Source organism: Sphaerodactylus townsendi, linkage group LG06 (genome assembly GCF_021028975.2).
Source record: "Sphaerodactylus townsendi isolate TG3544 linkage group LG06, MPM_Stown_v2.3, whole genome shotgun sequence".
NCBI lineage: Eukaryota > Metazoa > Chordata > Lepidosauria > Squamata > Sphaerodactylidae > Sphaerodactylus > Sphaerodactylus townsendi.
This window is the reverse complement of record NC_059430.1, coordinates 41,078,955-41,092,102: the sequence shown is the minus strand read 5'-3', so window position 1 is coordinate 41,092,102 and position 13,148 is coordinate 41,078,955. Positions and strand designations below refer to the sequence as shown.

General features: G+C 42.2%; 1 protein-coding gene across 1 annotated transcript in view; it reads right to left on the bottom strand.

The window, feature by feature from the left end:
- Positions 1-1,724: 1,724 nt before the first annotated feature.
- The window catches only part of EP300 (E1A binding protein p300), a 136,115-nt gene continuing 124,691 nt past the window's right edge, over positions 1,725-13,148 (bottom strand). Inside the window, 12 exon segments of the mRNA XM_048501536.1 lie at positions 1,725-5,047; positions 5,880-6,161; positions 7,061-7,222; positions 7,762-7,863; positions 7,865-7,927; positions 8,261-8,359; positions 8,361-8,399; positions 8,401-8,430; positions 8,749-8,863; positions 9,644-9,750; positions 9,753-9,795; positions 11,394-11,544. Of these exon segments, the coding sequence (XP_048357493.1) occupies positions 2,852-5,047; positions 5,880-6,161; positions 7,061-7,222; positions 7,762-7,863; positions 7,865-7,927; positions 8,261-8,359; positions 8,361-8,399; positions 8,401-8,430; positions 8,749-8,863; positions 9,644-9,750; positions 9,753-9,795; positions 11,394-11,544 (3,389 nt within the window). The 3' untranslated portion in view covers positions 1,725-2,851.

The window sequence follows — 13,148 nt, the reverse complement described above, 5'->3', positions numbered from 1 at the left end:
GGATTGGAAAGGCTACAACCTGATCTTGTGTACGTACTTACAAGATGCAAGGAAGCACACACCAGGTAAATCCCAGTCTGTTCATGGAATGCGCCCTTATTTTTCTATCAAAGAGAACACACTGCATGTTTGTTATGGGAGGATATATCACATATAAGCCTCCCATAGTACCAATTTCCCCCTTCTGAAGGACTGCTGAAACTGTACAGCAGTTTTTGAAGTTTCAAGTGCAGCAATTACTGAAATGCAAGACTAGCCCCCCTCCCTCAAGGTATGTCATCAAAAATAAGAATTTTTTGCATAAAGTTAGTTATGTCCAATAATATTTTTGTGTTTATATTTTAAGCGGTTCATTTTCCTGCCAGCACAGTCTTCCTTTTGAGTAAATATGGATATTAAACACAATGGGATGGATTCACCCACTTTTCCCGCCCATGTGTCCATCCCACAAGACTTATGTGCAGGTCCCACAATAGCCAGCAAAGTTGTTTTTGGCAGCAAAAGGAGACTCCTCTTTACCAGTAGAAACACTACCTGGATCTAACCCAGAAAAGCTGTGCATGATTAAATTGAAATCTCTGGAAACTTTTAAAGTGAATTTTGCATCTCTAAGCCTGTGTAAGAATGATTTTAAGGTGCTTGAGGATCAATAATTTTGAAATTTTCAGCTGCTTTGGCTAACAGTATTTAGAAGAGACTTTAGATATTGAAATTATGTGAAGCTAAAGCCCCTGGCATGACCGGACAGGCTATTTCTGCAACTGTATTTTCTAGGAACCCCATCACATGAATGTCTTTGAAGGGTATATGATCATTGTGATGATTATGCGTTAATACTGAATTCCCCTCTCTTGATGCTATAGCACTTTAATGAAAAAGCCAACTTCTACCGCCTTAGTATTTAACAAAAAGCCATTAGTTCTGGAGTGCAGAGGCATAGAGAGGCACAGCCTAACTCTGAAACTAAGGCCAATTCAGAAAGGAAAAGACAAAGAATCAGACTACTTCTTCGTGGTAGCTTATGTAGGTACCCAGCCAACAGCATTTCTCAGCTTTAGAACTCAGAATAAGATTTTCTCAAATGCCCAGGAACTCTTTGAAAATGGCTGACATAATTTCACTGTATTTATCATGAGACATATGCTTCAGTATTGGAACATCTAATTTAATGGGCATGGAAACCATAAGGCTACACAAAAAACAGGTATCCCTTCTTGGCACTCATTCATAGAAAAGTGGCTGACTACACACCAGCACTATTTTGTTACTGTCACACTGGACTGTCACTCTTCCAGTATGCCTGCCATCTTTGTTACTCCTCAAACTCTTCAATCACATGACCTGCTACCCTGAGAGAGAAAGGTGTCTGAGGCTGTAAGACTCAACTCCTCATTCTGTTCCAACATTTAGTGTGTGTTCCAGAAGTTCTTTGGACGATGAGATCATACTCAAGTCAAACATGCAAATAGGATCCCACCTGGATAGTAAAACAAATGGTTGTCGTTTCCACAGCAAATACAGTCATCGCAAAAAAGGACATCAAAAATCTTCAATACAGCCCCAAATAACAAATTAAAAAAGAGACAATCATATGTTGATACACATTTAAGTAACTCTCCAAATACTGACTGGTAAAGGCTGTTGCGAAAAGCGTACCATCTTCTTTCCCCATTTTAAAATAAGCACCAACTCGGGAAAAGGAGAAGGGAAGCATTCAAAATCAGTCTGTCTCACACAGTTTATTTAACAATAGGTAATAAGAAATCAATTTTAACAGTCTATACAGTGATCGAAAGTTCATATTTATAAGTAATCAACTTTAATTGCATGATTTACAACATTTGAGGGTTTTTTGCTTTCTATTTTCAAGTTTTACAGAAAATGGAAGAGGAAGAAAAGGGGAGGGAGGGAGGGAAAGAGAAAGCAAGCGTAAAGAAGAAACCCCAGGGATTCTCTCTCAGGTTAAAATTTATACCCTTGGAATAGTTTCTTACCCTCTTTATTTTTTTCCTTTGTTAGATGTAAAAATAACAAAAAAATTCTTTCAAGAAAACAAACCACAATATATATACTACATCCATTTGGCAGCTGCCCTGTGTATTTGCAAAATGTCTTCTCTCTACATGTACAAATTTTTAATACTTGAAGTTTAAGCTCAGACTCTGGTATAGAAAATTCTTGGAGGACAAAAGTAGACTTCGGGAAGGAGACTGGGTTACTTAATTTTTTACAATTTTAAAAGAATTGACATCTTTCCAACCAAAGAGGAAAAATTGGTATTTATCTTTAATATATATTTATATATATGCACTGTATTTTTAAAGCAACATTCACCCTTTTTGTCCTCCAGTTTTAGGAAATGTTCTCCTGTTTTTTTTTCTTTTCTTTTTTTTTTTGCAGTAGATGTGTGGAAAAAAACAGAATAGGGAAAATGTTAACCATCTGCCTCAGTAAATAACTATCAATATTACATATTTTCATTAATTTAAAAAAAAATAAAACCTATTGGAGGCAAGAGAAGAGAGCCATTTGGTCAGCAGCCAAATAACTACCCCCCTTCCAAGAACCTCCTCAACGCACACAAAGGGAAAACAAAAACAAGGGCGAGGGGATAAGGACTGGTTAGGATTCCAGCCATAACAAAAATATATTTTCTTTGTATTGTATTGTCCCTCAGGTTCATTTTATTGGTTTCTTGTGTTTAAAACCAAACACTACTGCTGCAGAGTTCAGATGTGTTCCAGGGAAAATTGTTACTTCTGCTAAGAAATATTCAAAAAAATTGTCTTCAGTACAAAAAGTCTTGAGAAAATAAGTTCTTTTTTTTGCTCCCAAAATGCTACAATGTGTCTTAGTGTATGTCTAGTGTACTCTGTGAAAGGTTTGAATTCAAGTCTGAATTATCTGAGCTGAGCCCCAGTTCTGTGGCACTTGCACCATGGAGGCCAGCCATGCCTGGATTACTAGCAAGCTGAGAAAGCATTGCACTCTGGTCCGGGCTGGCAAAGTGCCCTTGATCCATGGGGTTCGCCTGGGCAGCTACCAGTCCTGGATGTGGGGAGCTGGTCTGTGGGGAGACATGATGTGGAGAAGGTTGAGGCTGCATCCTAGGAGAAGGGCTAGAGTGAGGAGGCTGGGACTGGGGCCGGGGTGAAGGGACCGGCTGTGGAGAGCGCACTTGATTGGCGAGTGACGATGGAATCTGCTGGCCTTGTAAGTGTGGAGACTGGGCCTGGCTAGGGAGCATGTGTTGCTGGGGGCTCATGGGATTCGGCTGAGCTGGTGATCCCATCTGCTGCTGGAGTAGCCTCTGCTGGAAGGCCTGCTGCAAGGTTGCTCCTGTGTCTGTGCTCATTGCTTGTGGAAGCTGGCTCATTTGTCCCATATTTCCTTGTTGCATCTGCTGCATGTGATGCTGCATCCGCTGCTGCTGCTGCTGGGGGTACCCGACTCCCTGGGGCTGTTGGAACTGGTTATGGTTGGCCATGCCTGGCCCCAGCCCTGGTCCTGCTACTTGTTGCTGTTGCTGCTGCAGCTGCTGCTGGCGTTCAAGCATCTGCTGTCGTCTCAACAGTTCTCGGAACTGGGGAGTCATTCCCGAGTGATTCATGTTCATCGGCTGTGCCTGAGGATTCATCCCGCCCATAGCCTGCTGAGGTGGAGGCTGCTGCGGGGGTGACTGCTGGGGCATGCTGGGCCGCTGGACTCCAGCCTGCATCGGATTCATGTTCTGCATGGCTGGATTTGGGTGCACCCCTTGCTGCCCTGGCATTGCTGCCTGTTGCTGCTGCTGCTGCTGTAGCCCTGCTTGATGCTTGACCCGCTCCTTGATGAAGGCAGCTAACAGCTGAGGGTTGGAGTGCAGGATGTTAAGCACCTGCTGCTGCTGCATGGGAGAGCTGGGAGACCTGAGAGTCCGCAGCAGATTTTGTAAGGCTGCCTGGGGCAGAGAACTTCGTCTTGGCTGAGGTGCACCTGGCACCTGACCCATCCCTGGCTGTGGAGACATATTCATGGGCTGTCCTGGCTGGGCCACTGACATCATGGGTGGTCTTTGCATTCCTGGCTGCATCTGTGGAGGTTGGGGCAACCCTCCCTGGGCCCATGCTGGCTGCTGCTGAATTCCTGTTGGTCCTATCCCTTGATCTATGTGGCCACCGGGACCTCTAGCCATCTGAGGGGGGGTTACACCAATAGGCTGCATTGGATTTATCTGGGGTATCTGGTGTTGAATTGGCCTCTGAAAAATGGGAACATGAGCCATCTGCCGCTGGTGATCGGCTACTCGCTGGATCTGCATGGCTATTTCCACTGCAGCTGGAGGAGGACCCTGGATAGATGGCTGAGCAGTCTGGGGAGTCGTCGGAGGAGTTATCTGGCCACCTGCCTTGCCTTGGGACACAGAACCAGAAGCCTGGTTTCGTGACACACTATATGAAGGAATCGTATTGGGAAGTGTAGGCTGCGGCTGTGAGACAGCCTGGGTTTGAGGCTGCAGCTGTGCAGTCTGAGAAGTTGGTGTCTGTGGGCCTGTTGGAGTAGTAGGTGTGGCGGGTGTGGGGGAGGGCAACCCTGTCTGCTGGCCTACTATGCCGGTCCTCTGCATGCTTGCCATTCTCCTTCGGAGCATCTGGGCCTGCTGCAGGCGATGCTGAAGCTGCTGCTGACGGAGCTTGTGTTTGATGTTGAGGCAAAAGGGCACTGGGCACTTGTTCTCCTGGCAGTGCTTAGCATGGTAGCAGCAAAGAGCAATGAGCTGCTTGCAGATGGGGCACCCTCCGTTGGTTTTGCGCTTGCAGCCTTTGGTGTGCTGGACCACCCTCTTCATCTTCTGACAGGACGGCAGTGAACAGTTGGCGTTGCGACACTGGCAGGCATGGACCAAAGACTGGATGCAGCGCTGGATGCTCAGGCGACGTGAATCACCAGGACTCTGAGTGGTGGCTGACTGTTGGTTGTTGCTCTCATCATCAATACCAAGGCCCAGTTTCTCCATCTTGTGTTCATGGTTTTTAGTGTTATAGCAGGTGATGCACAGGTCATAATCCTGAAAACATAACGGATTAGTCACGTAACTGTCCACAATTTAACAAGAATTTGAAATTCAAGACTTCTCAATAGAAATCTACACCTAAGAAAAAAGCAAGCTATTAACACGCTCAAATTACTAATGGAGAAGTTGTCCAACTTCTATACCTGTCACATAACCATCCTAAACTAGATCCAACAGGAATCTGACCTGACAAATAGAGTATATAACCACCAGTCTTTAAACTAAGAGCCACTGGGAAATGAGCATCAGCAGATGACACTCAGCAAGGTGAGGGAGACCGAGAAGACTAATAATGACAGCTTCAGTTTTGCAATTACTTCAAAACATACGAAGTCCATGGACAACTATGGATTTCTACACAGAGGGCCTTAAGAGGAGGCACTTCCAGTATGGCTGTGGCTGGAATATCTCAAGGAAGCTGCTTATCCTGAAGGACAGAGGAGCTTTTAAAAAAAATGGGTTACCCATTTGGAAAACAGGGGGCAAGGACTATATGATTTGCTTGCTAAAATTTCCCAAAGTGATACCCAAAAACAGAGATGACCATAACAAAGGCCCCGAGATTTATTTTCCCCTCCAAAAACATTTTTAAAAATCCCCTTCTGCTAGAAGACATCTGGCCCTGCACTTTAGAGCTTGAAAATGCCCCTGTACTTGTCAGCCAGAAACTTTAATACTCCATGAGTATTTCAAAGCAGCCTTTACTCAATACATAATCACAAGGCACAGCAGGTGACCAGTGACACCTATTTAGAGTCACATTCTAAACTGGTCCACTCCATGGCATAACGAACACTGTCAATACGGAACAGGCAACCAAACATACCTCACAGACAGTGCAGTGCCATCTTGTCTCCACGTGGTGCTTGCACTCATTGCAGGTATAAACAAAACGGTCCTGGCTCTGAGTATGCAGCTCCACCAGCATGCACATGGTTGACCACATTGCCCTTCGCAGTGAGGAAAACTCAAGATGTTTGTCTCTAGCAAGCGTGAGGAAGGCGTCGCGCCCATCCATCAAATCACATGGAATGAGTGGATCAGGTTCAATGATAGGAGGCAGGGAATTGGCTGAAGGACCAGCGATGAGACGGATAACAAAGAATACCTGAAAGACAGACAGTGGCTAAATGGAGGCTCCATTTGAAGAGGCTTGACCTATTGCCCCTATCTATGCAGATCTCACACGTCAATGTGGTATTTGAAGGGTCAGAAACATCCCTTCTGATTGCTCACATTTTGTAGAGCAGGTGTTAGAGAATTTGGTTGATACATGAAACATGGGAATGATTCCACAATTGAGAGCATGTCCCCTCTTCCCTCCAGTCTAACTAAAAATTGAAACATGACCAGGTACTTCTGCTGGCCCAGCCATGACAACGGATATCAAGTATTGAAAGAAGTTAACTGGAAACAAAAATGAACAGCTGCTTTAAAAAGTACAATAATTGATTTTGGAGAGAGTCTCTGATGCAGATCCCCCCAAAATAATTTTGCTTATGATGTTCTGTTAACAGAATAAAGACACCTATTTAGTTAAACAGAGAACTTGCAAAGAGTTCAGTTTTTCCAACACACAGTCCTAAAACCTGCTGAGCATCTTTACTAAGTTTCTAAGATTTTTTTTTAATTCCTAGGGAACTGAGGACATTATTTAAAAGCACACACCCAGGAAGTGTAAAATAAAGGGTGCTACTTATTACTGTCACTGTGTTCTACAGAGAATTAGCCTAATAGGTGCCTGATTTCAGCCCTACAATCCCTCTGAAGCCTAAAACCACTGGATTAAATTTACAAGGGCCCAATTTGTGCAGCATGACTTATTTGGCCATGATAGAATTCCACTCAGACATCCTGGCAGAAGTCCTCCTTCTGCTCTCAGAGAAACACTGTTGCTTCATTCTCACTTGTCTAACTTTAGCACTGTCTTGTTTGCAAATTCTGAAAAACTGTCTTGTTTTATAAGCTATTGAAAATGGCCACATTAAATTTTGCAATTCTTCTTACCTCCTTGTGCTTCTCCATAGTGGCATACAGTTTCTGGGAGAGGTCATTGGAGACATTGGGCATTCCAGGCTTCTTCTTATTACCGCGGCTCAAGCTGCTCTTGTTTTTACTCGTCTTCTTGTTGTTCTTCTTTTTGGCATTTTTACTATCTCCTTTGCTCACCTAAAAATTGAACACAACACTTAGGAGGTACCTCACCATTCCCACACTTCACTTACCTAGGACTCTACATTTCCTGGGATAATGAAACTACTGCCTAGAAGCAATGAACTTGGTTTGCAAACTAAGGGGTGGGCAAAGACACCAGGCAGCCAATCAAACTGTACATAATAATGTGCAAAATGTCCTCTTAATCCCACCAAACATGATGCAATGCACTTTAACCCAAAAGTCACTCCAAACTGCCCTTTGTTGTTCGCTATTCCCATGCTTTAAAAACAACAACCCAATTACGCTACAAGCACTTATTATGGATTCTAAACAGAGGCTCTAGGCCAGGGGTAGGGAACCTGCGGCTCTCCAGATGTTCAGGAACTACAATTCCCATCAGCCTCTGTCAGCATGGCCAATTGGCCATGCTGGTAAGAACTGATAAGAATTCCTAATTTATCTGGAGAACATGGGATTCTCTAAACATTAATTGGTGGAATTCTGCTAGCTGCAGACTTCAGAAAAGAAAGGAATGAGTGGAAGGTCCTTACATCAGTGCTCTCATTGCTAGTGTTTTCTTCTCTCTTCAGCTCTTCCTCTTCCTGTTCCAGCTCCTTAATGCTCTCCTCTAGAACATTGGGCCAGAAGTCTCCCTTCAAAATAAGGCAGCTCTTTTGCACTTGTTAAGCGGTCTTCTGTTGCCTGCTTAAAAATATCCTGCAACATAAAATATTTGTCAGAAAACAACAACTGTAATGCCCCACTCAAAAGGTCATCTAGTCTCTTCCCAATGCACTCTTCCCCAACACCTCTTCATGGTTTATTGGGTTCCAGCGGCCTTCAAAAATGTCTTTAAAATCTAGTCTGGAGCTTATAAAAGGAAGGTGTAACATTCTGTTTTACCATTACTGTCAAAATGGCCCAAAATGCTTTCCAACAGATTTTTGAGCAGTTACAGATGTTCAAAGTACACAACATATTTTTTAAATTTTCTAGGAATAAACTACTCCAGGAACCAAAACTGAAGCTGCAACTGATTTTGCAACCAACCTTGTAATCATGGACTATGCGGCTCAGACACTGATTTATCCAGCATCTTTTGTACCACTCTTGCAGTCGTTTGGGCTTGGGTATCTTCTGATCAGGAGGGATGGCAATGGAAAATATAGTCATCTCCTTCACTGGGTGGAGCAGGCCCAGATGTGTCCAGTTGGCCATATCTGATAATACAAATAAACAAAAAAACCCTAAATTAATCTTTCAGTAAGATTTTTACTTTTATAACAGCATCACAAGAATAGCACCTTTACCACTGCCCTCCCAGCTCAGAACAGCACTGGAACACTGTACGCAAAACAAGCAAACTCTACTGAAGGAATTTTTAAACATGTATTTGAATTGCCTAACTCTAGTATAGTCTCTCACCTTGATGGTTTATGCTTCAAGACACATCTAGATGCCAAAATATACAACCCACTTTTAAGATGCAACATTATTTCCATTCTCATCAAAAGAAACGACAAGAAAGACTGAAAAGCTTACCCCAACTTCTTGACATACTCTAGGTATCCTATTAGTATTTCGTGATACACGGCAGTCCTCAAACATTTAGGTGAAAATGAACACTGTCAAAGATGCGATATGTATACCAGCCTAGACAAAGGAGAAATATGTAGAGATCAAGGAACAGTTTGAATACTTTAAAAACACTCCTATTTCCATCTTTCATATATACAAATTCATACTTCCAACTAGTTCATGTTGACTCCTGTTTTTCCCTCCTTCCATCTAAAATTTTACTTCATTGCCTTTTCCCCTCCACTTTTGTCTTCCCACATAACACTTGACCCTTCATTACAGTGGTCTCCCTCATATTAAAATCTAGATACATGTTAAGCCATATTTAGACAGCTTAAATTGGCATTTTCAATAAAATTTCACAGAGGTAGAAACATCTCTGCATTTCTCACAAAGAGTAGCTAACCACACGCTTACATATTCACCTGTCACAAATGCAGCCCTTCAGTTAAAGTCTTTTTTATTAAGCTTTCCCATTTTAAAATTTTTTTAAAGATTAAAAGGTTAGAATAAGTGACAGTACTAGATTGAAGCAGAGTCAAGCTTGTTATCAGTAGCAAAATGGGAAACAAAATGCTGTGACTAGGTAATGCACGTCAAAGTTGGATAAAGTCTTAACTTCAGCAATAGCAATCTTAAGGTTAAGTCAAAGCTGTTTCTACAAAAGCAAGCTGCTCATTCTGTATCTCAGCAAAACAACAAATAATGTTTGTGTGTGCTGGAAGTGGGGAAAGAACTGGGACTGGGACTTTCGAGAGGAGACACTTTCAAGTTATTAGAGCAAAAATTAGTAACTAACTAGCAACAACCCAATTATGAGTATGGCATATTCGCAAACACAGTTCAGTTCCTTACCTCTGGTTGGGTTGTGGGCAATCTGACCCATATTCTTGAACATGCATACCAAAAAAGCACAAATCTACACCGTCCAATTTCCTCCAAAGAAGCAAAAGGGCTTTTGTCTAGATATGGGAACTGTTCTTGCCATCTCTCCACTATCTACAAATCTGCCAAAATTTAAAGACATAATTAAAATACACCCCTCATAGACAGAAATGATACCACAAAATCAACAAAACAGCACACATAATGCAGTGATGTGTTCCTTTCTTTGAGCCGAGGTATAGAGTGATTGTCCTGATATTCTGGTAGCAGTGTCCTACAGAACAGATGGGAACTCAGTAAAAAAAACAAGAAGTGGAATCATACAATACATCTCCCAAATACTGCTTCAGTAAAGGTGCAATGATTAAGAGTTGTGCAAGCAGATATTGCCAACCAGATAAAATACCCCATTCTTCTGGTATCAGATAGGCACTATTCAATACTGAGATAGGAACACTCCACCAATACTCCCATTTCCAGACCATATAAATATCAGAATCAGGAACAAGATCAGGGAGGGAGCAGAAGCAACTCAGATGAACCAGCATACCCTAGCTGATCCATGTACCCCCCATCCTTTTCAGCTTTAAAGGACCATTACTTTGAATGGACACTAGACCTGGCCTCTGGAGTCTAAGGTCTACCATCCATTGACACAGGAGCTCTTTCAAGGGACAACATGCCACAGACCAACTGAGGCACAGTGAAAATAATGGGTGGTAGAGGTCAAGTCTATTATCCTCTGAGAATAACAGTTGCTGAGACGAAAGTATGGCATATTCACTCTCGCGTACACTCTCTTGGGTTAGTCACCAATTGCACCATCTGTTTGGTAATCATCAGCAAGTTTAGGCTTAAGTGCAGGTACTCAGACTGGAACTGCTGCTCTCAAATATGTGAACAGAAAGGACTTAATGGCCTGTCCTAAACAAGGTATACAAGAATGGTTCACTCAAACCACTTGGTCTACAGGTGGCCTTCCATGATAGTGCAATGGGTCTGAATTCAGAAGTTTTAAAGGTAACGTATCTATTCAAAAAGCTGAAGTCTAACACTGTGAGAGAGTTTTCACTCTTCTTCAAGTTGATGATCAAGATACTTTTCGCAGCCTTTTTCATGCTGAAAAAGGAGTTGTATCCTAATTTCTAGAGCAGGGGTAGGGAACCTGCGGCTCGAGAGTCGCATGCGGCTCTTCTGCTCTTTACACTGTGGCTCCGAGGCAGGCCTTGACTGCCTCATCCTTGCCCGCCTCTGCAGGCAGCAGGGCGGGTGCAAATTCAACTACTTACGGGTTGGCTGGGCCGCTCTGCCAGCTTCCCCTCTCGCCCGCCCGTTGGGCGGGGTGGGTGCTTTCAGCAACCCGGCAAGGCCAGACCGCCCGGCTTCATCCTTGCCAGGCGCATCCCGCCGGCTTCTCAGAAATGGCCCGGGTAAAAGGTTAAAAAACCCTATGTAGGTTGTTATCTTTATTTTAAATGTCAAAAATTATTTGCGGCTCCAAGTGTTTTCTTTTCCCATGGAAAACGGGTCCAAATGGCTCTTTGAGTGTTAAAGGTTCCCCACCCCTATTCTAGAGGCTATGTGAGATACGAAGCTAGTTATGCAAATCCTCAAGTTTAGTCTCAGAGGCCCACAAATACACGCATTAGGCCAATAATGAAACTTAACAAAATAACATCCAAGAACAGATAATGCTAAATTAAGGATTGACGAAGGATACCTTGCTTTCATTCCTGGTTTAACTTCTACAGTTTTCTCTGAAGTATGAACAACTCTAACAATTACTTCACCCGACTCAGGGTGATTCTGTCTTCTCAGGAAATCATTCACTCTGTTTTCCAAGAAAGTACCAAGCCTTGTGGTTGGTAACCCTATATAAAACACACAAAAAACACCCTTCTTAATTTACTGTAACAATAGCACACAAGAACCAAATTAGCACCATAAAATGAAAAACATACAAATTTTACTTTTGGATCCCAGTAATTAAGCCTCTCAATCAACTTAAACTGTGCCTGATCTATCCAATTAAAGTCTTCCCTTCAGAAGAACAATTAATTACCATCATGTCTGCTTTCAGCAAAGTAATCTCATAACAGAGCACATGCATAATAAGCTCTCCACTAAAAGGGCGTTATTAGGCATAAAATTTGACTCAAAGTTAAAAAGCTTACTGAACTCATCTAGGAGAATGAGGGGAAAAACTGCCCTGCTGATCTCATCTGATCATATTAAGGGTCCAGCACTGTTATCAACAGCAGCCAGTCATGCAATTATGAGAAGCTCACAAGCAACCTATGAAAGTAACAGTCAATCCATGGCTTGTTACCAGCATCTAATATTCAAATACACTGCCCTGGAATATGGAGGTTCCATTTAGTTCAGAAGGCTAATAGCTGTTGACAGATTTGTCTTATGTAGAATCTGTCTACCATTCTTCTTTAAAAATGCTAACTAATGGCTATCATATGCTGAGGCAATGTCAGAAGAATTAAAAAAAATACTCAGATGACTATCCACATTCCCTACATTACTCAGAATTTATAAATTTCTACCACAGGCTGCCTTTGTTTGTTTAACTAAGTGGCTACACATTGCATTAACATCTGGCACAGGGATGATGCTCTAACTTAATTTTTCACTGTCTTTTAAAAACACCCTGGTACTTATTTAATTTAAATCCTTTTTTAAAAATGAGGTTACACAACTTTTTCCAGTCAGTTGTCAATGATGACAACAGGATCTTTCCATAACTGGTTGCAACCATCCAGGAATCAGACCCTGGTAGATAGCTCAGTGAAGACAGGGGCAGTGCACAGCAACAGTAAAATTGGGAAATTCAGGACTGGAAATTACTAGGACTGTGCAAAATTAAACAGGACCCATGAAAGCGGCATCCCTACACTCCCCACAAGCCAGCTCTCAACAAATGATTGTAATAAATCCAGAAAGTTTTAATTAGAGGAAAAAGCAACCAGATGTTTAAGGCTTGAAGTATCACCCTCACAATGTCATTTGGATTCCATTTTAGGAGAGAATGAAGCTGAGGAATAAGACTTTTGGATAGTTATGCTGCAAGTTAATGCCTTCCATACTTCAAAGATGTGTACAGAACCTGGCCTCCTAATTGAATCTAGTGTCAGTGCAAATTGCTGCAGGGAAGTTACTAACAACTTTAAATTTCTATGATAGACTTGATGATTTTTTTAAAACAGAAGTTATCCAAGATTCAAAATTCAAATTAATTTTTAAAAAGTTTACGCTGGGATCAATATTGGTGGAACATTGTGAGCTTGCCAATAATTCCTCCTTCCCACTCTACCATTTCTGAAGTATAAATGTATTAGAAAAATGGGAGAATGCACTTAAAACTACCCACTTTCAATAAAATGAACACACCATGTTTTAGATATTGTTCAGTGAACTTAATGTGCTTTACTTTCAAATATGTGTTGGACTGAGATGTCCAACATCT